This window comes from Ogataea angusta, assembly GCF_019207475.1.
Source record: "Ogataea angusta isolate 61-244 chromosome Unknown 61-244_NODE_4_length_877678_cov_91.023368, whole genome shotgun sequence".
Lineage (NCBI taxonomy): Eukaryota > Fungi > Ascomycota > Pichiomycetes > Pichiales > Pichiaceae > Ogataea > Ogataea angusta.
This window is the reverse complement of record NW_025065218.1, coordinates 308,286-331,454: the sequence shown is the minus strand read 5'-3', so window position 1 is coordinate 331,454 and position 23,169 is coordinate 308,286. Positions and strand designations below refer to the sequence as shown.

The 23,169-nt window shown below is 53.8% G+C and overlaps 12 protein-coding genes across 12 annotated transcripts; 5 read left to right on the top strand and 7 right to left on the bottom strand.

Moving 5' to 3' along the window:
- Positions 1-4: 4 nt before the first annotated feature.
- Positions 5-1,900, bottom strand: KL928_002170 (uncharacterized protein; the record flags this gene model as incomplete). The annotated part of the gene is made up of 2 exons (XM_043202617.1): positions 5-1,394; positions 1,737-1,900. The coding sequence occupies 2 exons, from the start codon at positions 1,898-1,900 to the stop codon at positions 5-7; spliced, it is 1,554 nt and encodes a 517-aa protein (XP_043060375.1).
- Positions 1,901-2,651: 751 nt separating this feature from the next.
- On the bottom strand, positions 2,652-2,930 carry KL928_002169 (uncharacterized protein; the record flags this gene model as incomplete). Its single annotated transcript, XM_043202615.1, has 1 exon — positions 2,652-2,930. The coding sequence occupies one exon, from the start codon at positions 2,928-2,930 to the stop codon at positions 2,652-2,654; it is 279 nt and encodes a 92-aa protein (XP_043060374.1).
- Positions 2,931-3,161: 231 nt separating this feature from the next.
- Positions 3,162-5,192, bottom strand: KL928_002168 (uncharacterized protein; the record flags this gene model as incomplete). The annotated part of the gene is made up of 1 exon (XM_043202614.1): positions 3,162-5,192. The coding sequence occupies one exon, from the start codon at positions 5,190-5,192 to the stop codon at positions 3,162-3,164; it is 2,031 nt and encodes a 676-aa protein (XP_043060373.1).
- Positions 5,193-5,370: 178 nt separating this feature from the next.
- On the bottom strand, positions 5,371-6,936 carry KL928_002167 (uncharacterized protein; the record flags this gene model as incomplete). Its single annotated transcript, XM_043202613.1, has 1 exon — positions 5,371-6,936. The coding sequence occupies one exon, from the start codon at positions 6,934-6,936 to the stop codon at positions 5,371-5,373; it is 1,566 nt and encodes a 521-aa protein (XP_043060372.1).
- A 147-nt stretch (positions 6,937-7,083) lies between these two features.
- KL928_002166 (uncharacterized protein) lies at positions 7,084-10,008 on the top strand (the record flags this gene model as incomplete). Its single annotated transcript, XM_043202612.1, has 1 exon — positions 7,084-10,008. One exon carries the CDS (start codon positions 7,084-7,086, stop codon positions 10,006-10,008), a length of 2,925 nt encoding a protein of 974 aa, XP_043060371.1.
- Positions 10,009-10,017: 9 nt separating this feature from the next.
- KL928_002165 (uncharacterized protein) lies at positions 10,018-13,431 on the bottom strand (the record flags this gene model as incomplete). The annotated part of the gene is made up of 1 exon (XM_043202611.1): positions 10,018-13,431. The coding sequence occupies one exon, from the start codon at positions 13,429-13,431 to the stop codon at positions 10,018-10,020; it is 3,414 nt and encodes a 1,137-aa protein (XP_043060370.1).
- A 179-nt stretch (positions 13,432-13,610) lies between these two features.
- On the top strand, positions 13,611-15,971 carry KL928_002164 (uncharacterized protein; the record flags this gene model as incomplete). The annotated part of the gene is made up of 1 exon (XM_043202610.1): positions 13,611-15,971. The coding sequence occupies one exon, from the start codon at positions 13,611-13,613 to the stop codon at positions 15,969-15,971; it is 2,361 nt and encodes a 786-aa protein (XP_043060369.1).
- An 11-nt stretch (positions 15,972-15,982) lies between these two features.
- On the bottom strand, positions 15,983-17,383 carry KL928_002163 (uncharacterized protein; the record flags this gene model as incomplete). Its single annotated transcript, XM_043202609.1, has 1 exon — positions 15,983-17,383. The coding sequence occupies one exon, from the start codon at positions 17,381-17,383 to the stop codon at positions 15,983-15,985; it is 1,401 nt and encodes a 466-aa protein (XP_043060368.1).
- A 58-nt stretch (positions 17,384-17,441) lies between these two features.
- KL928_002162 (uncharacterized protein) lies at positions 17,442-18,419 on the top strand (the record flags this gene model as incomplete). The annotated part of the gene is made up of 1 exon (XM_043202608.1): positions 17,442-18,419. One exon carries the CDS (start codon positions 17,442-17,444, stop codon positions 18,417-18,419), a length of 978 nt encoding a protein of 325 aa, XP_043060367.1.
- An 86-nt stretch (positions 18,420-18,505) lies between these two features.
- On the top strand, positions 18,506-19,283 carry KL928_002161 (uncharacterized protein; the record flags this gene model as incomplete). Its single annotated transcript, XM_043202607.1, has 2 exons — positions 18,506-18,512; positions 18,607-19,283. The coding sequence occupies 2 exons, from the start codon at positions 18,506-18,508 to the stop codon at positions 19,281-19,283; spliced, it is 684 nt and encodes a 227-aa protein (XP_043060366.1).
- An 18-nt stretch (positions 19,284-19,301) lies between these two features.
- On the top strand, positions 19,302-20,719 carry KL928_002160 (uncharacterized protein; the record flags this gene model as incomplete). The annotated part of the gene is made up of 2 exons (XM_043202606.1): positions 19,302-19,348; positions 19,666-20,719. The coding sequence occupies 2 exons, from the start codon at positions 19,302-19,304 to the stop codon at positions 20,717-20,719; spliced, it is 1,101 nt and encodes a 366-aa protein (XP_043060365.1).
- Positions 20,720-20,908: 189 nt separating this feature from the next.
- Positions 20,909-23,077, bottom strand: KL928_002159 (uncharacterized protein; the record flags this gene model as incomplete). The annotated part of the gene is made up of 1 exon (XM_043202604.1): positions 20,909-23,077. The coding sequence occupies one exon, from the start codon at positions 23,075-23,077 to the stop codon at positions 20,909-20,911; it is 2,169 nt and encodes a 722-aa protein (XP_043060364.1).
- Positions 23,078-23,169: the final 92 nt, after the last annotated feature.

Below are 23,169 nucleotides of genomic sequence, written 5' to 3'. Positions count from 1 at the left end.
ATTTTTATTTTTCTAGTACATGATGCTCGATAATGGTTTGCGGGTCCGAGTGCAGTCGCTGCCATGTGGAGATCTGTCCGTTCGACGCGTCGACCTCGAACACACGCACCCGCCGTTCTGTGCCGCCGTAGCCGCCGTAGCCGCCCTCACCGACGGCACCTCCGTAGCACAGCCACAGATCCGATTTCAGACAGAAGTCGTTGCAATGGTCGTGGCCCACAGACGCCACGGAAACGCCGATCTCGTGAAGCGCCTGCGCCATGCCCGTGTTTATCTGTGGAGCCATGACGGCCTCTTTGTAGTTTCCAAACACTATCGCGTCGGTATCTCTGTACTCTGGCAAGGGAATGTGGAAGAAAGCCATGGCCACGGCTGCAGGGACCTTGGAGCTCTTGATCCACTCGATCTGGTCCTCTTTCAGATAGTCGTATCCGCGCACTTTAGGGTTGAGCGAGTATTTGTGCGAGTCGAGAAAATAGAGAGCGAGCTTGTTCTGGACCTGGAGCACGTAGTTGCCGACACCAGACACGTTTGCAGGCCCAGCTGACGAGAGCGAGTACGGCAGACCTTCGACAATCTCCATTATCTGGCTGCGTTGCAGCGAGCCCTCGTCGTCGTGGTTACCAAACACCATCGCGTACGGGACTTTGTGACGCTCAAAAATATCGCACACCTTGAGAATTGTAGTTTCTGTGTCGGGCGAGTCGTCACCATACACTTGGTCGCCTGTCATGACGACAAGATCAGGCTTCTCGAGGTCAAGCACAGTCTCGACGAACTGCGTCGTTTTCGGGTCCGCTTGGCATTTCTCACCTGGAGCAAGCTTTGGCCACGGATCGCGGCACACGCCGTCGAGCGTGGCGAAATGCAGGTCTGCCACCTGCAATATCTTGAATTTGCTGTTTTTGAAGGAGAGCTGCGGCCGGCTCGGAGTTTTGGCTGGCCGTCTGTAGCTGATGTATACATGGTGATCTGTTTCTGTGTGTAGCGGCTCTGTGAGCACTGTCCATCCGGGGCGTGGGTCCGACGGCTGGAAAAGCACCGTCGCGTCGATGATTGCATTTTTGGCCGGGCCGTACTTCACCCAAACCCCCTGGCCTCTGGATTCCCACAGGTCGCCAGCCTTGTACTCTGGTTTTCCCACGGCAACGTCCACGACAGCAGTGTCGTCACTGTGTCCAAGCTTCTTGTGCAAGTAGGTTCTTTTGAAGAGCGCCTTTCCCAGCCCCAGGTCTTTGTCCACCCTGACGTACTCGGACTCTTTGCAAAAGGGTCGGTAACAAGTATAGAACTCCAGGTCCAGCACCAGGGGAGAGTCGGTATAGACTGCTTTTGGACGGGTAGAGAGAAACAAAAGCACCACGGTCAGCACCACCAAAAGGTAGATGCTGCCTCTGAGAGCCTGTTTAGTGAGGCCCACCTGTCTAGGCACAAACATAAGGAGAAAAAAACATTTTTGCATTTGACACAGCAAAGGGTGTGGTGGTATTTTATAGAGAGGCTGCTTGTGTGGAGGCCTGTGGCAGATAAGTCTGCCTGGCTGCCCCCACGCAATTGACTGGCCTTAGCCAAACTGCTAATTTCGTGTCATAAATACATATCATTATACGTCCTGAAATGGTGCCGGAGGTTTCCAGCACGCTCATTGCTTCTTCTCCTCCCCCTCAAGTATATCCTCCTGTTTCTTCTTCAGATCAATCGCCTCCCGAACCAGATCCTCGCCCTTGCCGTCCGACCCCTTTGGTCGCTTGTCTGTGCGCAACAGACTTCCATGGCCCAATTCTTCCTTGCCCGGCGAACCGTGTACGACACGGCTATGTGGGTGTCTCAGTCGCTCGACGTCCACGGTCTTGTCGCCAATTTTAAATCCCTTGATCTCCTCGCCTTCCAAAGGATCCATAATAATTTATATTTCACCTTATTTTTCTCCCCATGAATTATATCCTGCTGGGAGTACTGCTCTCTGTTTCGGGCAACATACTCATTTCCATTTCCCTGAATATTCAGAAACAGGCCCATCTCCACCTGGGCTCCCAGAACTACGCCCGCGACCTCAAATGGCAGCTCGGCTTTGTGCTCATGTGTCTGGGAGAGTTGGGTAACTTTGTGAGCTACGGTTTGACACCTGTCAGCATCGTGGCGCCTCTCGGCGTGGTGACCATCATTTCCAACTCCACATTTATTGCGCCTGTTCTGTTTCACGAAAAAATCCGGCCCAGAGACCTCTACGGCACGTTTTCGAGCGCAATCGGTGTCGTCTTTATGATCCTGTCCTCGGTAACCGATTCCGCAGCACCGCCTATTCAGGACCCTTTTTCGTACATAGACTCCATGGTCCTATCGCTGACAACTTTCATCTATCTCGCAAGCACGCTCCTCGCCATCGTCATCCTCATGCTCCGGCTACGCAACCTGGAACGCTCCATGACCTACATCCTGCTGCATCTGTCACTGGTGGCTCTTTTCGGCACATACACCGCCATCTCTACAAAATTGCTGTCCTCGGTGGTCGAGTTTGTGCCATTCAGCGAAATACTCGTCAATTGGCGGCCCTACGTGCTGTTCCTGGTCATAATCGGCACCTCCGGGTTCCAGGTCCACTACTTAAACTCCTGTCTCAAAATCGCCAATGCCACCACCGTGGTGCCGATTCACTTTGTCTTCTTCACCACGGCAGTTCTATTGTGCTCCATTGTCGTTTTCAACGATTTTGCAGACAAGTCCGCTGCACAATGCATAGTTTTCCTGGTCGGAGCTTTGCTCACTTTCTCGGGAGTGTTTTTAATCTGTGGATCGAAATCTACCGACAATGACCACAATCTGGCTTGGCCAGAGCCGCCGAAATACACTTCTGCACACCAGCCCGTCTCAGAAACAGCCTCAGTGGTCTCCTTCGACGAGGAGCTGCCACCAAGACCACAGGGACTCATCCAGACATCAAGATCAACACCAGAACTCAACAACTTTATAGATAATGAGCCCTTCTACAGCTTCTCCAACAGAAGAAACAGCCTGTTAGATATAAATAGGCCCCCTAGAGATACAAACCACCGCGGCTTGCAGGACCTGGGCCACGGCTATTTTGTCCTCGGCGGAGGAAGCGCACTCATGAATGCTATTCTGAAAAACCATTCGCAGACCTCAGAAACCCGCAGCCTGGTCTAGCGCTTTGTCGTCAGCAACGGCGTGATGAAGGGGTGTTTCAGAAGCCTGGCTGCGTTGCACCGTTTTTTGTAATCGGTCTCAAAAGTCATAGTGAGGAAGTCGCGACAGTCGTCGGTGATGCCGTCGGGAATGTTGGGCAATGTCAACGTGCCAATGCGAAAAATGGCCTGCATTTGCGAAAACCCCGGGTATGGGTGCTTCCCCGTCAGCATCTCCACAATCAGACACCCTAGAGACCAGATATCCGCTTTATCTGTATATGCAATTTGTTTCACCACCTCGGGGGCCATCCAGTACACCGAGCCTTGCAAAGACGCGCGTTTCTGCTGCTTGGTGGTGGCGGTATCCTCGGGCTCTGTATTGTTGATATCTATTTTCTTGGAGATACCAAAATCGCTGATTTTCACTGTCCCGTCGATGTCTATCAAAATATTGGCTCCTTTGATGTCTCTGTGAATAATATCCTCGCCGTGTAGGTATTTCAGCCCTATGAGCACCTGTGTAATGAAGTTTCGCACCAGCGGTTCTTCGAAAGGCCCGTACGTCGACAGCATCGAGCTCACTGATCCTCCCGGAATGTACTCCAGAAAGATGTAAATGTTGTCAGAATCGGCAGAGGATCCAAGATAGCGCACAATGTTTTCGTGGTTCATAACCCTGAGCAGCGAGAGTTCCTGTTTCAAAGCATTCACCATCGTCTGCTTAGAATCCTCAGACGACCGGGGAAGGCTAACCTGTTTCACGGCCATCAGTTCTCCTGTCAGTCCATTGAGCCCCAAGTACACCGTACCAAAAGATCCCTGGCCAATTTTGGTTCCCTTGTGCCACACAGACGGACCGTCGTTGTTTCCAAGTGAGAAACTGAGCTGCTCAGACGAGTCAAACGACTCGTCGTCGTCCTCGTCATCAAAAAGCTTGATCACCGTCGAGTCTCTGTTCTCCCGCTTCGAGAACGCTACAGACATGCGCGCCCGTTGTTTGGAGTCCAAACTGCCATTCTTATCCAGAGACACATTGTGCATCGAAGCACGAATGGTTCCCTCGTCTTCCAAATCCGGCGGCTTGTCCGCGCGGATTGTGTCCATAGCAGCCGAGTGGTTCAGAATAACATCTCCAACAGTGTGTTTGACAGGAACTGCAACACCATAGCTGAAGACAGAGCTAGCAATGGACTGCGGCCTTCCAGAGTAGACCGACTCGCGCGTGGACTGATGCGTGCTCATCTTGGAACTGTACATGGAAAAACGCACACTATTGCGCATCACCTCCCGAAGCTCTGTTGCTCCCGTGTCAGGGAAGTATTCGCCAAGGTTCGTGGAAATCAGCTGTGAAGGCGGTCTCTGTCCTAGGAAATTCTTCAAAGTCTGCTTCTCGGTACCACCATTGGCAGAAATGGATCTGGAGGTTGCCAGAGCAGCTTCTGACGGCGACTCGCTCGCATGGCAGAGAATTATACGTTTTTTCTCTGGGCGGTCTGGAGAATGGCATAGTGCCGTGAACTCAGCATCAAACATCATGTGGAGATTATCGTCCTCGTCGACGTAGTAGGCTTTCCACTCTTCAACGTGTGTAGAGGAAATGCCCATTTTTCTGACCGCTTTTCTTTTGATCGAGGTCGAGCTAAAACACCCTGTCACGTTTACCTCGTTCTTGTGGCCGTCCGGTCCAATTATCGTGACGCAATTCTTGTACTCGTTCTCAACCTTGAATGTGTCGGAAGAACGTCGCGATTTGTCGCTGTACGTGACCGACTTATCAACGCTGCTCAACGTGGCAGAAGCGTTCGAAACAACCTCAGCCAGATCACTCACGTTCACCCGTGACTTGAGTCTTTCAGCATTCAGAAGATGGATCAGAACCTGCAACCGCAGCCTGTCTCCGACCTTGGTGATCCCGATCTCTTTCAAAGCGTGTCTATCAAGCTGGGGAAGCAGATCAATCTTGATGTCATTCGCAACAAATAGATCGATGTACTCCTCGCACTCCACGGTCTTCAGATACTGCAAGAGTTCATATCGATCACTCATTGTTAGCTCGCTAATTTTCTCAGCACGTACCTCTCAGTCATAGGGCTAAGCCGCATTTGGACATTCATGTGGTCCGGTCTAAATTTAGATCCAAGTATCAAAAAAACTTAAGCCCAGACTGTAGTGCTGACGTAATATTTGAATTTTTCCTCAGCCCTTGAAGGAGGTGGCAGGCTCCTCAATTGTAAAGTTTCCGCACAACTTTGGTCAACGCTAGCGATTTGTTGAATGGGAGGTCCCCGCATGACACTATCACCTGTTTGTTCTGCTGTCGCATCTCCACGAACTGCTCAATTATGCGTTCTGCCGACTCGGCTCGTCCTTGGTATATGTCGAGGAAAGAACTGACGTGCAGGTCATATGTTTCAATAATGAGTCCAATGGCAATTTTAAGAAGTCCATTGAGCTTGTGTAGTTTTATCAGCTTGTCCACTTTGATGTCCTTGTCCAATTTATTGAATGCTCTCAGCAGTTTTGATAATTTGTGTTCCACGAAATCAAGCATGTTGCTGATCTCCTCCACAACTGGACCCAGCTCGTACTCAAACCGCGACATCAATTTATTCGCATTGTTGTTCTGGTTCTGGAGTTTTTCCAAGTAAAGCTCGTAACTGGAGGAGATGAAGTTTTCTCTAAAGAAGAGCGATTTTGGGGTAAGCTGTGTTTCTTTCCTGTTGTAGCTGCTGGGAAGGTCCTGGGAGAATCGCACAAACGAGAGCGCTATATTGTATTTGGACTCCATTGACAGTTTCTGGAGCTTTAGGCACTTGTCGAGCGATCGGATGGTGGTATCAAATAGACTGTGGATAGCCTTGAACTCGTGCTGAAAGTACGCAAGCTGCTGGTATTCAAACGGCTCTTTGGCGACCTCCTTCCATTTGTGCTTGTTATTTTGCTTCCAGCTTTCCGGAACGCTTAGTATCACTGTTGGGGATGCCAGTGGCGAGGGCAGGCTGTTTTGAATCTCAACTAGTCTGCTGAGTTTTGAACACTCCTCCAATAGCCCCAGTGTGGCTAGTGTGTCTCGCAGCGCACAAAGTCGGTTCGCAGGCACCTTGAGCAGCTTTTCGACTTTAAGACCATTGAGGCCGGCAAACCAGTCGTCAAATCGCGGGTCGTTTTTTACCGAGTCCAGGATCTCTAGTCTGCGTCCCTGCAACGCAAAGAAAGACGGGTATACCTGGGAAAGTCTGGTGAAATGGTCATTCAGAGTCTGCACAAGAGCATGGCCACTTGCTAGATTCTTCACAAGCAGCTCGCTAAGACTGATCATCAGACTGATGTTGCCGAATAGCACGATACTCTCTGTAGACTTGATGGGAATGCCCCTTTCGTTCACGTAGTCGGCGAACGAGGCCGCCACGGCATTCAGAAGATCCAAGTCCTGCAAATACTGCTGTTCTGTGCTAATTACAAGCTGGCTGTTTGAGTCCCGAAATTCTGATATCTCTGGCGTTGGGAAGTCTTGCAGCAGTTTAGGGGGTATTGGGGGCAGCGATTTATCTCTTGTAGGGATGCTGAGCTCCTGTAATTTTTTGGTCTTCTGCCTAAACCTGCTGGGCTCGTGCGTGCGTTTTTGCATCTCTTTGATCTCCTCGCCTTGATTGCCCCTTGACAAAAACCACAGGCTCTGGGAGTACGGGTTGATAAAGCTCCAGCTGCTCTTGGGCTCGACATTCTCCTTATTTTCTACGTCTGAGTAGACAGACGACGAAGTCAAAACGGAAACAAAACTCACAGTCATAGCAAAGAAACAATAATATCACAAAAGTATCTTTTTTTCGTCTGCTCCCGTTCTCTGTTGGTGTGCTCTCCCCTACCCTCTCCCTCAAAAACGTTTCAACACAGCCACAGGTGGCTAAAAATATTTATATTTATTTTCTCTTGTTTTATGTCTCTTACAAACTGGAGACAGTTCCCATTCTTCGAATGTGTCCCGATCCAGGACCCGAACTACGGCACGGCGAACGCGCTGTACTCTGCTGCGGGTGTGAGTGCCATTGCCGCCACGCCAGACCTGCTTGTTCTCGCCTCGTCGCAGGCTTCCATTAAACTGGTCAATAGACAGTACGAGCCGGTGTTCGAGTTCCAGGCGTACGATCTCGGCTGGGACATCACACGGCTGGTGTTTGTGCCGTTTGGAGGAGCCGGCCACTCGGGTTTCCTATGCTCAATTGCCGAAAAACAGGGATATCCATTGACTCTCAAGCTGTGGGACCTGCCGAAGCTGGAGCAACTAAAAAAGATCGACTACAACAGCGACTACCACTCGCTCTGCCAGGTGACGAACGGGACGAACGACTTTCCATTGACCTGTTTCGACGCCACAGCGGACTTCACGGTGCTGGTGTTTGGGTTTGCGAACGGAACGGTTATTGTGGTCAGAGGCGACCTGCTCCACGACAGAGGGTCTCGACAACGAGTCGTGTACGAGTCACGGGACCCGATCACGAGCGTCCACTTCCGCGACGAAGGCATGCTCTACGTGTCTAACGTGTCGACAATAATGACAGTCCCAACCACAGGCAGAAACCAGGGCCGGCCAGACCGGGTTCTGGACGAGTCCATGGGTGTGGACATCAACTGCAGCGCCATGCTCGAGGACAAGAAACGCAACTTGGTGGTTGCCCGCGACCGGAGTCTGCAATTCTACAACTTGCGCGGGAAGACACACAATCTCCTGCTAGACATTCCTAAACGACGCATATTCGCATACAAAGACAGATACGTGGTGATTGAGGCCAGCGTGAGCTCAAACCTGACCTCTGCTTCGTCCATTGTCACAAACAAGCTTGTTATCGTGGACGTGATCAACAAGTTCATTGCGCTGAACCAAACGATCTCCAGTTCTGTGGTTGATATTCTCACTATGTGGGACGATCTGTACGTGTTCACGTCCGACGGGTTGCTATTTCAGCTGAAAGAAAAAGAACTTACCGACAAACTGAACATTCTAGTACAGCACGAGCTTTTCAATTTAGCCATCAATCTCGCAGAAAATGAAAATTGCAACACACAGAAGCTGCTCGAGATCCACAAACAGTATGGAAATCACCTTTACGAGAAGGGAGAGTTTGAAGAGGCAATCAAACAATACACGGAGAGCATCGATCTGGGAAAAACCAGTGAGGTGATACAGAAGTACAAAGAGAGCTCGAAGATTCCGTATTTGGTTGAATATCTTGAGAAACTGATACAGCTGGGGAAGTCAAAGATCGACCACACAACCCTTTTGCTCTGCTGCTACTGCAAACTCAAACGGCCAGAGGCAGTGCTTAATTACATTGAGAACGTGCCTATCAACGAGGACTTTGAGATCACGGATCCCTCCAAGCAGTTTGGCATGCCCACCGTCATCCGCACATGCAGAGAGAGCGGGTACTACGTCCTGGCTGCCAATATCGCCAAAAAGTTCAACGATCCGTCCACGGTGGTCGACATACAGCTGCACGACATGAAAAACCCCAGCCTGACGATGAAATATATCCGCACCTTACCCGTTGACGATCTTCTCCGCGTCTTGATCGATAAGGTGAAATGGTTTTTGGATAGTCTCCCAAACGAGTGCAACTTGCTTCTGATTGATGTTTTCACGGGGAAATATAGCCCAGAGCCCGAATTCGACCTTGAAGACCTTGCAGTGGCTCCGAATACAAACGCCAACCACCCTATCCTGACCTCGTACAAGCAGTTTGTGGCTTTCATGAATTTGGCAGACAACGAGGAGCCGCAAGTTACACAGCCGACGTATCTTCCTCCACGGCCGCGCATCATCTTCCAGTCGTTTGTAGACCATCCAAACGAATTTGTCATCTTTCTGGAAGCCTGCATTGAGAGCTACGATAAGTTTGGTGGTGACGAAAAGGACAAAAAGGATATTATGGTGACGCTATACGAGATGTACCTCACCATGTCTAAAAACGGGGACGGCGAGACCAAAGCCAAATGGCAATCAAAGGCCAAGACTCTGCTGGAAAACATCCAGAAAAACGGGTGGGATCTTGAGGACCAGACCAATTTGTTACTGCTGTCGAATCTGGGAGACTACGCAGAGGCAGAAATCTCTATCAGAGAGGCCACCGACGACTCCGCTCAAGGATTTGAGCTGGATATGTTCAGATCGACTATTTTGACAGGTAATTACCAAAAATCGATGGAGGTCATTGAGAAATACGGCGACAAAGAGCCCGATCTATACAAGCTGGCACTATCTGTATACACATCATCTGAGGAAATATTCAACCGTGTTGGAGAAGAGAAAGTGGCCGAATTGATATGGAAGATCGACTCGCTTAAACTGATGACCCCGTTGGAAGTGGTGAAACTCCTTGGTATGACCTCGTTTGTTAAGCTCGGGCTTATCAAGAGCTATCTGATCGAGCAGATCCGTCGGCAAAAGCGTGATATGGAAAACAACGAGAAGCTGATCGACTCGTATCAAAAGGAGGCGTCCACAGTCGCAGAACAGCTTTCAAAACAAAACACAGAGCCGCAGGTCATCAATCGATCCAAGTGTTCTTCCTGCAACCGGCCATTGTCCTTCCCATTAGTGCATTTCAGATGCTCTCATTCCTACCATGAGAGCTGTCTGACAAACGAGTTCTCCCAATCTTCGTCCAGCGACCAAACATGTCCCAAATGTTCCGGAGAGCTGGATACAATGACCATCCTCACTAAACAGCACGAGGAGGTCGGAAAACGCAACGATCTCTTCAAAGCCAGCTTGTTGGATAGCACCGACAGGTTCAAGGTGATGATGGGATTTTTCGGTCGCGGTGCGATGCAGGAAACCAGGACGATATGGCACGATAAATAGACTGTACTTTTAATCCAGAACGTTTGGATGCTCATTGCACACCGCGTGGCATCTGGCAAGGATGTCCTTAGTCTTCAGCTCGCCTTGGCACTTGCTGAACCCTCCCAGCTCGAAAAGCTGCAAGATATCCTTTGGAACGATGCTGAACTCGTCCTGCGTTTCGATCAGCGTGTTGATCACCTCAATGGCCAAGAAGTGGTTCTCACCCTGAGGCACGAGCTCCACAGAGCTTGTCGGGATGTCTTTGAGGTCCGTCTTGGGTCTTTCGTACAGTATGTTGGGCGTGATCACGGTGGCTAAATTGTGCACGTCCATCTTGGACCCGTTCTCCTCATCAATCAAACAGAACGATGCGACCCAGTTGAAGAATGAAAGCAACACCTCTGCCAAGTCTCTGTGAACCTTCGGAAGCATGCAGTAAGCAAGCTTCAGGATCCGGTCCTTTTTATTGGCGTCGTCTCCAAACTTTTGTGACAAAATGAACAGATCGTAGAGCTTGAACGTGAGCAGTGGGTCAGGCATCTCTCTAGTGAACTTTTTGAGCAACGCCGCCAGCTGGATAGGGGTCTCCTTGGAAAAATCAGGAACCTGCTGTGGATTTGAGTCTATCTCCTCGGTCAGCTGTTTCAGACGTTTGATATTACCGTTAATTCGGAACACACCCTCCACAGACAGATCCATCGTGTGCATCACGTTGATGAGCTCGTCAACAAGCATCGGCACCTTGAGCTTTTGCGGGCCGATTCCCAGGTCGCTCTCGACGCCGCATTTTTCAACCAGATCTTCCAATGGACAGCCAAACACTTTGTTGGTGGATTTCTTGGAGTTTCCTGATCCTCCAAACATCTTCTCCCAGAACGAGGCATTTTTTTTCACAGAAATAAATGAGAGACAGTCTTCCAGAGACAGCATATCTCCCATAAGCCTGTGCAATGCGAACGCTGCAATGTGTTGCAGATATTCGTTGTCTTTTTTTGAAAATTCCGAGTAGCGAACAGCGGACGTTGGCGCCGACGAGGCGCTGTCCTGCGTGCGCTGCGATTTGGCGAGGAGCTGAGACGGCGTCTTGAACTGCGGCACGGGAGACGACGGAGCGCCAGAGACGCTTCGCGTGGCAGAAGACATCTGGCCAGAGTCGGGACCCTTGTTCTTAACCGCTTTCGGAGCAGGGATCGTCGAACTAGCCGGCGTGTACGTTCTTTTCTGGAACCTGAACGCGTTCGGGCGGTGCTCGCGCGCCTGCTCCGACGAAACAATCCGCGGAATGTCGTCCAGCGTGAGCCCTTTCTCGTTCTTTAGCAAGTTCGACGTCACGTCGAGATTCGTGGAGTGAGGCTTCGTCTTCATAGGAATGTCCTCAATCCGAAGTCTTTTGGAGCCCTTGCGGCCCAAAGACCGCTCTTTCTTCAAGAACTTCGACGCCGTGATGGACGACGATAACGATTTCCCAGACTCCGGATCCACGTTCTCCATGCCCGCAGACGACGCCTCGGGGGCCTCCAAGACTATCGATTTTCTTGCCTCGGCAGAAGCAGTGCCGATCCGCTGTTTCTGACGCTTCGAGCGCATCCGCTTGATGTCGGTCACGTGCTGGTCGTAGGAGTCGGAGGACGCGAGGACCTGCGGTGGTGTCTTTGAGATGATGCCGCGTTTGAGCATGGCGTGTCTGGACCTGACGAGTGCAATTTTCAGCAGATAGATCAGCTGCATGTATCGAGACACTCTCTTAAAGCCGGCCTGGGCGTCCACGTCGTCTGACGAGCAGCTGGCACACAGGATCTGCTGTTTTTTGGGGTTGAAATTAAACTCGCTTGGACTGGTGTGTGTGCTGCTGCGTCTGGAGCAATTGGAGCACTCGAAACACTCCACGTGCCAGATAAGGTCCCCGAAGCGGAAGCAGTCCTCTTCGATGCTCTTCTGGCATTGAAAGCACAGATCCTTGGCGTTTGGCGGGATCCCCAGTACAGAAAACACGTCCTGGGGAATCGAGTCGTGGCTCGAGATCTCGCGAAGGTATCTGTCGGTGGCAAGCGAGGAGCGGCTGATTTTGTTATATTCGAGAGCGTGCAATAGGGTATTTCTGGAGATCAGCTTGATGTAGTGGGCCAGGGTGGAAATTAAAGAGAGTAGCTGCTGTGTGTGTGTGTTGGAGAGCAGCTTTGTTTTGTCGGTGTCGCGCAAAAACGTCAGATACGACATGATTTTGGAGGACATGCTGCGAGGCTCCTTGCTGAGCGGCGTCAGCTTGTGGTTGGCCGAGTAGTCGAGCCGGATTCTGGACGCCTCGAACAAGTCGTTCAGAATATCGATGCCGCGGAAAAGATACTCGATCTTGAGCACCAGCTGGCCCGTGACCAAAAGCCCGCCCAGCTGGTTGCCCGTCGACGCGCAGTGCAGCATGTCGGAGATACACGAGGCACAGCCTTCTTCGAACTCCGACAGCGTGAGCCAGATCGACATGGTCATGCGCTCGAGTTTTTTTTCGAGGTCGAACAGCTCCCTAGGCGTGAGCGATTTTTTCGCTTCTGTGTTGCTCAGGGTCTTTGCTCCCTGCTCAGACATCCCGACGCATTCGGCAGTGACGTCGACACCCCAGAATTTGTGCACCATGAAGCACTCCGGGTGCCACTGCTGCTCGCGGCCGCCTCTGTAGAGCTCGACGTACTGCTTCAGTATCGCAGATTTGCACGCCTCGCACCGAGCCGCGTACAAAACGGAGTAGTGGTAGTGGCAGTATATCTTGTTCTGGTGCTCATAGTAGTCCTCAGAGTCGAACACTCTGTGGCAGATGTCGCAGAAGAAGTGCTCGGGGTGGAATTTGCGGCCCACAGCAGTTATGTAGGAGCCTCTGATGGCCTTGTCGCAGGTGGAGCAGATAAGATCGATGCGCTTGAAATAGTCGTATTCACAGAGCGGCATCTGGACGGTGTGGCCATCGACCTGCACATCGGCGGCAAAGAACTTGTTGGAGCAGGGGTTGCCGCAGTCGTGGCAGCGGAAACAGTCGACATGGTATATTCTGTCCATGGCGCGCACGAGCGTGCCGATGATGGTCTTGCCGCAGTGGTAGCACAGTTTGGGAGGTTTGCGGGACACCGCGCCGTCCGTGGAGCTGTTTTTGCGCGAACTATTGGAAGAAGGCCCAGGAACACGCCTGGTATCTCCAATGTCCATATTATTCAGTCCTGGGACCAGGTTGGCGTCAGAAACCTCCGCACCGCTGGCTACTCTGTTGCCATTGGCTGGATGAGACATTTGCACGCGATAAAGGAGGGACGGGGCGCGAAACGAGTGTGGAACGGTATTCGAGACACTGGGGCGCCGTGGTTGAGTTACCGCTAGTTGTGGATTTTCTTGTTTATTTTTATAATTCGACGGCCTCAAACATTCCGCGTCGATCGGCGGGTCGATGCGCCGGCACATTGTCGTTTGAGGGCCGCGCATTGTCCGGTGGCTAATAATGACGTGTGTTTACTGCCAGCGTGAAAAACTTTTTTTTCCGCGCCGTGGCCCTCGGCTCTCCACCTGCACCCGTGCACCAGCAGCCGGAAAAAACTTCCCAATCCACTCCTATCTCTGATCAAGCCGTCTTTCCATCGCCTATGAGCGAGAGCCAGCGCAAGAAGAGACAGTACTCGCGCAATGGCTGCAAGGAGTGCAAGCGGCGCAAGCTCAAGTGCGACGAGGGCAAGCCCCAGTGCTGGAACTGCGCGCATCTCCACAAGGAGTGTGTCTACGAACGCACCATCAAGTTCACCAGCTCGCGCACTTTCACGATCGAGTCGCAGAATACCAGGCTGATCAACCTCGGCGAGACGTCTGGCGCCCCGTCTGCCCCGGTGGCGGCGCGCAGTGCGCGTGGTAGCAAGCCTGTGACGCCGGACGGAGAGATGGCTCCGCTCACGTTTGCGCAGCCGCCAGCAATGGTGCAGAACCCGCCGCTCGCGCCGGCGGTCGCCGAGGTAGACCGGCTCCCGTCCGTGGGGCCGCACTTGCAGGGGAAACCGCGAAGAGCGTTCGAGCAGGAGATGCGCCAGCAGCTCGCGTTCGAGCCGGCTACACCCTTACACCAGTCCAAGGAGCTGGACAACAATCTATTTACCGGGGCGAGCCACCTGATCTCGGACCTGAACGACCTGATCCAGAGCTTCCGGACGGACTTTGAGCAGCCGGATGTCGGCTCGTCGTACAACTTCTATATTCGGCAGCTCACCAACACGCTCGAGACAGACTTCGACCACGGCGAGCCGGCTGTGGAATCCGTTGTCTCAGGGTCCAAGCTGTCAGCGTTCCCGCCACCGAGCCCGGCCGTTCTGATGTCTGGAGTGCCCGAGCGGTTTGACTTTCTCGCGTCGTTGAATAATTCCATCAGCTCGCAGGACCTGAGCGATCTGGCTGCGTATTTCGGGTGGTCCTTCGAGTCGCCGCGTCTGAACTATCTCAACGTGCTGATCACCAAAATTCATCTCAACATTCTGCCGTTCACCACGAACCTGCTGCACAACTCGTTTATCAAGTGTTTTCTGCTTGAAGCGAAAAGCTCGCCGCACCTGCTGTATGCTCTGCTGGCCATCTCGGCCCGGTACGAGAGCTACCAGCTGAAACCCAGGGACGGCGACGAGGACTCGCGGGAAAAACAGGAGTCGCACCAGAAACTGCGCTCGTACTATCTCTCGTCGTGTCTGAAGTCGCTGGACGCGATTCTGCATTCGAAACCGAAAATCCTCAACAATATCCAGTCGCTGCTGCTCACGATTTTAATTCTGGCCTCGGACTACTCTGCGTCCACGGGGTCCCAATGGCGGGCCCATCTGCGCGGAGCCAAGGACTTGCTGATCAAATACTGCAAATACATGCCGATCTCGCTGGAGCTGGGCATTATTTGGACGTGGTTCTACTCCATGGAGACGCTGGCTGCGCTCACGTCGCCGAGCGGCGGGACGATTCACGATTTCAAGGAGCTGACGGAGTTTCTCGACGTGATGAAGAGCAGCGGCCCCGTGGGAGCCACGCTGGCGAAGTTCGGCTTCTACGCGGCAGGAAACTACCACGTCCCGGCCCCCGTGCACAACACGTTCAACTTGTACCACGGCTACAACGACGACGTGCAGGAGCTCTTTAAGGAGATCGTGCTGACGCTCGAGGCACGCCGCCTTTTTGCCAAGGACAACAAGCTGAACGAGGACATCGGCCGGTATCTGAACAAAGACGGCCAGGTGCTCAGCTCGCAGGTGCTCAAAATGATGGGGCTGGTGGAAAAAGCGCGGCTTTTCAAGTGCATCGCGACAGGGCCGCCGTACCGCATTCCGTTGGACTCGCCAAACCATCCTCTGAACCTCAGCGGCATCCACTACAACAACCCAGACGGAAAAGGCGTCGTCATGTGCGCGTACATGCACAACACCAACCCGCTCACCTCGGACCCGGACGACACGAAAAACTGGTACAGCTGGCTCGACCTGAGCCAGCAGCTGTACACGGACGCGTGCTACCTGAAGATCCTCACGATGAAGCACTGTATGGGCCGCAACGGACTGGCCATCACCAATGAGCTTGTCCAGGACGTGGTGAACCGCATGCTTTTGGGTCTGGACCCGCTGGTGCGGTTCAAGGATAACCTGAGAGACGAAGACATTGCCAGGCTGACAACGTACTATTCGGAGCTCTCGGAGCTGACCGAGGCGACCGCCAGCATGGATTTCGACCAGTATCTGTATTACCAGTTCGACCACCGGCTGATCATGGTCCAATGGCCGCTGTTTGTGTGTGGACTCTGCAGCGTGCTGCCGCAGCAAAAGTGCATTATAGAGTGCTGTTTCAAGGCCCTGATGGACCTCGGAGTCGGCTCGGGAGAGATCTCGCTCATGAAGCTGAAACGGCTGTGGAAGCTGGAAAAGGAGGGCTTCGACTACGAGAAGTGCGACATCTTTGGCGGCGACAACGACTCCGTTCCTTTCGTGTAATTAGTATACTATTATTCCACCTGTTCGCTCACTCTGGCCTGGTCCTTGGTGTTGAGCCAGTACCGCTTCGCGTCCAAATGCGCATCGTACTCAGACTCCCTATTGAGCCTGTCCAGTATCTCCTGCTCCTCGTCGGTGGTCATGTTCTGCAAGTCCGGGGGTATCTCCTGCATCTCCACAGACGGCGCTCCACGGAGATAGCGCAGGTGCTCGAGCAGCTGGTTGCGCAGGTTCTCGAGGTATTTTTTCGAGTTTTTGTTGTCGTAGCGGTCGCCCAGGTTCGGGTGCAGAGAGTAGTCTGGCTGGAAAAAATTGCGGAACGGTAGCACCTCGGGCAGCCGCGAGTTTAGTTTCACGTTGGTCATCACGCTTGTCTCATAGCACCACAGGCGACTCACGTTTCGCGGCGTGTAGCCGCCGCCGCCCAGAACGAGCATCGGAATGCCGAAACTCTTGACAAACTTGACACACTCGCCGTGCGCCCTGATGTTGAGATTGAAGCTTCCAAGACGGTCGCAGCCGAGCGAGTCGGCGCCGCACTGCTGCACGATGGCCGTCGGCCGGAAATTCGTGATCACCGGCTCCATGATCGACTTGAACAGCGAAATGTACGACTCGTCGTCGATTCCGTCGTGCAGCGGCACGTTGAGCGCAAAGTGCTTTCCCTTGCCGAGGCCGACCTCGTCGTGGTTGCCCGTGCCGGGGAAAAACTCGCCGTCGTACTTGTGGAAGGAAACCGTCATCACACGGTCCGTAAGGTAGAATGCTTCCTGAACACCGTCTCCGTGGTGCAAATCGATATCGATGTACAACACGCGCGGATGCACTCGAAGCAGGTTCAAGATCGACAGCACGATGTCGTTCACGTAGCAGAACCCGCTCGGCTCGTGTTTTTTCGCGTGGTGCAGCCCGCCCGACCAGTTGATGGCAATGTCGCTCATTCCGGCAATCAGCTTGCGCGACGCGTCGAGCGACGCACCGGCGTATATTTGCGAATACTCGTACATGCCGTCAAACACCGGACAGTCGTCTCCGATGTTGAACTGGCGCAGATGCTGGGCGTACTTCTTGGCGTTGTCTGGGGTCACCGACTCGAGAAACTTGACATAGTCCTCGGAATGGAACTCTAGAAGCTCCTCCTTGGTCGCCCGTCGCGGCTGGTAGATGTCCATCTGCTCGTACAGCTTGTACGCTATCACCAAATGGTCCGTGAGCATCAAACGAAACGGTTTCATGGGGTGTCTGACTCCGTAGTGGTATTTGGAAACGTCTGGGTTGTAGTGGTATGACACGTTAGGGTTGTAGCCTCCGTCTTTGAACGTGTTGACAATCGGCTCGTAGAACGGCGTCTTCTGATTGGCGCGCCGGTCCAGCGAGATCGTGCTCTCCTCGTCCAGCCAGCTGTACGACATGGTGAATAAAAATAAAATAAAATAATTTTTTGCGTCTATCGTCCTTTTTTTGTTTATCATGGCCTCTCCAGTAACGGTGTCGCTGAGCGACATCACGGCAGAAAAACTGGTCGACGCGTTTGGAAAGGACTCACTGGGGATTCTCGTGGTCAAGGATCTTCCAAAAGAATACCACGAACTGCGCAGAAAAGTGCTCACCCAGGCCTCTTATCTGACACGTCTAGACAAACAAAGCCTGCAAGATCTCGAGTGTCCAGAGGGTTACTACCTCACGGGGTGGTCGCTGGGCAAAGAGAAGCTGGCGAACGGCGTGGCCGACGAGCTCAAAGGCTCGTTCTATATCAACTGCTCTTTTTTCAAGGACCCTAGTCTAGAAGGCCCGCCGCCAGAAGAAAGCAGGGGCTACGAAAATTACAAGGCGTATACGACGTGGAACAAGTGGCCGAAAGAAAGCTTGGACGAGCTCAAAGGGTTCCAGCAGAACTGCAAGGCGCTCATCTCGCTGATGATCGAAATCAGCCTCCAGATCTGCGAAAAAATCGATATCTATTGCGAAAAACACCTCCGGAACTACCAGCCCGGCTACCTGGAGTCAATAATCCGAGAAAGCACCACGTCCAAGGCCAGACTGCTCCACTACCTCCCTAATACGTCCAGCTCCCAAGCCGACTGGTGCGGCGAACACTGCGACCACTCGTGCATCACCGCGCTTACGTCAGCGCTCTTCTTCGACGGCGACGCAGAGCTGGCCGCCAGTCCCGACCCGAGCGCCGGACTATACATCAGGGACCGCCGCGGCAGCGTCGTCAAGGTGAACATCCCGCCCGACTGTCTCGCGTTCCAGAGCGGCTCTGCGCTGGACGAGGTGTCTGGCCACCAGTTCAAGGCTGTGCCCCACTACGTGAAGGGCACGGCGATTCCTGGCATCAGCCGCAACACACTGGCCGTGTTTCTGCAGCCGTCGCTGCACGCGATGGTCAACGAGGACGAAACGTTCGCACAGTTTGCAGACCGTATTCTGCGGCACAACCACTAGCTGGTGCAAGGGTGTGTATGGGTCGAGCATATAGATATTTATTTCCATTTGATAGTGGCAAAAAAAGCTAAAAAAATAGATCCACCATGTCTGGTAAGTAGGCTCAATTCGCGCTCTCTAACCGCAGGCTCCGCGGGATTTGACCGTCACATCACTGTGTTTTCGCCTGAGGGCCGTCTGTACCAAGTTGAGTACGCGTTCAAGGCCGTGAACTCGTCCAACATCACTTGTCTGGGAGTTGTTGGCGAGGACTCGTCGGTCGTTGTTTCGCAGAAGAAGATTCCCGACAAGCTGCTGGACCCAAGCACGATCAGCTACATTTTCCAGGTGTCGGATTCGATCGGAATGCTGGCCACAGGGGCCATTGCCGACGCGCGGTCGCTGGCCATGAGGGCCCGGGCTGAGGCCGCAGAGTTCAAGTATAAATACGGCTACGAGATGCCGGTGGACGCGCTAGCCAAGAGGATGGCGAACCTGGCTCAGCTGTACACACAGAAAGCATACATGAGACCGATGGGAGTGGCGTTGACGTTTGTGTCTGTGGATGACGAACTGGGGCCGAGCGTGTTCAAGACGGACCCTGCCGGGTACTATTTCCGTGCCATTGCGACGTCGACGGGCCCTAAGCAGCAGGAGGTGACCACGGCTCTGGAGCGCGCGCACAAGAAGAAGAAGGACGGGGTTCTGGTGAAAGGCGACTGGACCAAGGTGGTGGAGTTTGCAATTATTACGCTGAGTAATGCGCTGAGCACAGATTTCAGGAAAAACGACCTGGAGGTCGGGGTTGCTACAAAGGACGGGTTCCGGAGCCTGACGCCGGACGAGATCGACGAGAGGCTGATTGCCATTGCTGAGCAGGATTGAGTCTAGAAAACATACGGAATGAACACGTACGGACACTCCTTGACGTACTTGTCCCAGTCGGCGCCGTACTTCTTTCTGCACTTTCTGATGTCTCTGTGGCATCTGTGGATAAGCACCACGAAGAAGAACACGGGGAAGAACCAGGGGAACACCGAGTTGAAGCCGCAGATCAGCCCCCACGACAGCGACTGGCACCAGTCGGCCGTATAGTGTAACTTTCTAGCATACTTGTACCATCCGTCGGTGAGCAGAACAGAGCCGTTGGCACACTTGATATATTTTGGGTTTTCGAGCACCTGGTATGGCAGATACGGGAATGACTTTCTGATCTTGGTGTCTCCGGCCATGATTTTGCGGAACGAGTTTTTCTGGCCGTTGCAAGTGTCGAAAAAGTAATATGCCGTCAGCAACAGGACAAAGCAGAAGGTGTTGTACGCCGCCGACCATTGGTATTCCTGCGGGTTGTGGTAGTACAGGTACAGTGTTCCGTGGCAGTACGTGTATGGCACGCCGGCGATGTTCCAGAAGATGAGCATGAAGCCAAATTTCTCGTACGCCATGTCCCAGGTCGGCACGATGAGCTCCTCGCCCTTGGAGCACGCGTTGGCGTACAGATAGTGGGCCAGCAGCATGAAGAGAGCTTGCGGAGAAACGGAGCCGTACTGCTCGTACTGTTTGAGACACATGCCATAGCTGAGGAAAAACAGCGTGTACCACGGCAGTCTGACCTCGAAGAACATTTTCAGGTCGATGATGCCGATTCTAGGGTTGAGAGAAGCACCCATGAAGATATCGTACAGGTGGTTGCTGGTCATTCTCAGATAGTCCTTGGTGACGAAGAGCGACCACAGATAAAGGCCGACGGAGAAGCCGAAGCCGGCAACGATGGCGCAGGTCATGATCTCGCCGAAATTGTCCAGGATGTAGTAGATTTTGAAGATGTCCAGATAGTGCAGCAGCGAGGCCAGCGCGAAGTTGACGTAGAACGTGGCGTACGCGTTGCAGAAGTAGGGCAGCTGCTCGCCGTTTCTATGCGCCAGCGGCTGGCCTTTTGTCCAGACTCCCGGCAAAGTGACGTAGAACACGGCCTGGACGAGAATGTATGTGGCAAAGATAAAGATGGACGTTGGGGACGGCGAGGCGTACGTTTTCACGTAATCTGCCATTTCGCCGAGGAACTGGGCCCACGACTGGCCGTCGACAGGCCAGGCGGGGCTGCCGTGGTAGAAACGGGCCGAGATCCACATATAGTACATCAACGACGGGAAGCCCAGCATCATGGCAACAACGCCCGCAGGCCCGCCAAACTCCCATTCGATGTCCTTCTTGGCGAGGTACTGCGGTTCCCTGACGACGGCGGCCGGCACGGCGGGCTGCGACGCGGCCTGGTAGTCTGGTTTCGACGAGACGGGTGTTTTTTTCGCCATACGAGCTGAACGAGAAAAGTAAATAAAATACAGAAAAATCGAAAATTATTCTCGTTCGGATTTATATAGTGTTCCGAGGCCTCGTTTGGCGTATGCACAAATTTGGGAGTCTCGTATAAATAAGCCTGTTTGATATGCTTCCATTCATGCTGTTATACATTTCTGGCTTTGCCCAGCTAAAATACAAAGAAAGATGCATCACAATGAGTAGCTGCTGCGATCGAACGGAGACACCTGGACCGTGGAGCCGCCCCTGGAAGCCAGCTTGGAAACGATGCGGCGGCCGTGCGGGGTGTTTCTGACGTCTCCCAGGTACGGTCTGAGCATCTCGCTCAGGTCCCGGAAGCTGGAGTCGTCGGCCACGTCCAGGGCCGTCTGCAGCACGTAGTTGCCGTACGCGTCGTGGAGCAGCAACCGCAGGTTCGAGTCCTCCTTGAGCAGCTGGCCGATTAGCAGCGGCGCGAGCGTCGGGATCCGCAGGCTCTTCTCGATCACGTTCGAGCCGAACTTGTGCGTCGAGAGCCGGATCAGGCTCGACTGCAGCGCGCCGACCACCAGCTCGATCGCCCGCACGGTGTTGGGCAGTCTGGCGCTCGCGTCCGGGTCGTTCTTCACACGCAGCCGGTTCTCCTCCATGCTCAGCACGTACTGCACCACGTAGTTGCCGTACGGGTCCGTGCTAAGCTCGACGCAGTTCTGGCCCACCTCCAGCGCCAGCCGCTCGCACTGCTGCGCAGACCCGTGGTCGAAGCACCGTTGCAGCACGCAGCAGCCGTGTCTGTGCTTGGCGATCTTCACGCAGTTCTCGCACGCGGCATCGAAGATGAAGTCGCACGCCGACGACGGCAGCTTCTGTAAACACTTCTGGACAACGTGGTTGCCGTTCAGGTCTCTGCTCAGAAGAACCACGTACGACGACAGCGACTGGACGATGATGTCGCTCTCGGCCTGCGTCCTGGTGCACTCGACGAGCTTCTGCAGCGCGCGGGTGCCGTGCGCGTCGAGCGCGATCCTCACAAACTGCGACGAGGCGTTCTGGACCAGGACGGTGCGCTGCTCGTCGTTCACCTTCTCGAGCAGCTTCTGGATCAGGTAGTTGCCGAACGGATCGACCATCAGCTCAATCACGTTGAGCTGGACCTCGTTGAAGATCTTGGTGGCCGCCTCGGGACCGCCGATCTCCAGCTGCCGCTGCAAAAACCGACACCCGTGCTGGTCCTTGCACAGGAAATAGATGTCGTTGACAAAGTCGTTGAGCGTGGCGTTGAGGAACTTGGACGCGTCCTCGCCGCGCCGCTTGTTCGACGAGTGCTTTCTGTGCACGTTGGCCGTCGACATCGACATTTGCGTCCGCTGAGCGTCTGGCTGCGGCTGCTTGGTGTAGCCGTTGTAGTTCGACTTGTAGCCGCCTCTGCCGTTGAAAGGCAGCGAGATCTGCTGGTTGAAGTTGGAGACGAGGTTCGAGCCCGGGAAAGCCCCGTTCGAGCCGCTGTGGGAGATACCCATGCCAATGGAGCCGCCCGCAACGGTGCCGGCTAGCATCTCGTTGGTCAGTGCCGGATGCAGAGCCGAGATCGAGGCTTCGGAGCCAGGAGACGTGACCGGGTAGGTGACGCGCCGACCGGCGTCGCCCATGCCAATGGGCGGGCCAAACGAGGAGGCAGACGACGTCGACAGGGGGTCGAATAGCTCGTCATTCTCCTGGGGCCGCGGTGCAGGGGTGTTGTCGGGCAGCACAAACTGGCCAACATTGGAGGAGCCAAAGCCGATGGCGGCAGAGCCGGCCGAGGAGAACGGCGTGGCGTGGGCGCCGCTGAAGCTGGAGATCGGCGAGTGCATTTTCTGAGGGGTCATCGCCAGGAACTGGTGGCCGAACTGCGACGATGCCTGGGTGTTAGGTGTGGACGCTAGGTCGGGTAACACGTGAGACTGGAACGAGGTGAGGTTGGCAGAGTTGGACCAGTTGGGGGTCCTTGGCTGGGTGGCCGCGAAGGAGTGCTGGTTGGGCAGGAGCAGCGTCGAATTGGACGAATTGGCAGACGATGCCGGGTCTGGCGGCGTCGAAGGGACATGTGTCTTGACCTGCTGGGCCAGCGGCGAGAACTGCGTGGAGAAGATGGACGAGTTGGTGCCGCGGGTGTCCAGGCTGTCCAGCCTATCGAGGTGGTCCATGTGGTCCATGCGCTCCGGCGTCTCCTCCAAATCCAGGTTCAGACGGTTGAGGACCTGGCTGATGTCGTCGAACTCTGTGGTCTGCGATGGGGCCTTTTTCGCAAACGAAACCTCGCAGATCGGCGGCGTCGTGGTGGCCGTCACGTCCTGCGCCGTCGTCTCTTCGAGCGACGAGAGTGTGGTCTGGTCTGCCATTATAGTAGAAGCAGCACAAGAGTAAAAAATTTCGCCACTAGGATCAGAACACAACAAATCCCAATACAGTGCACAATTGCGCCAGGTAGAGT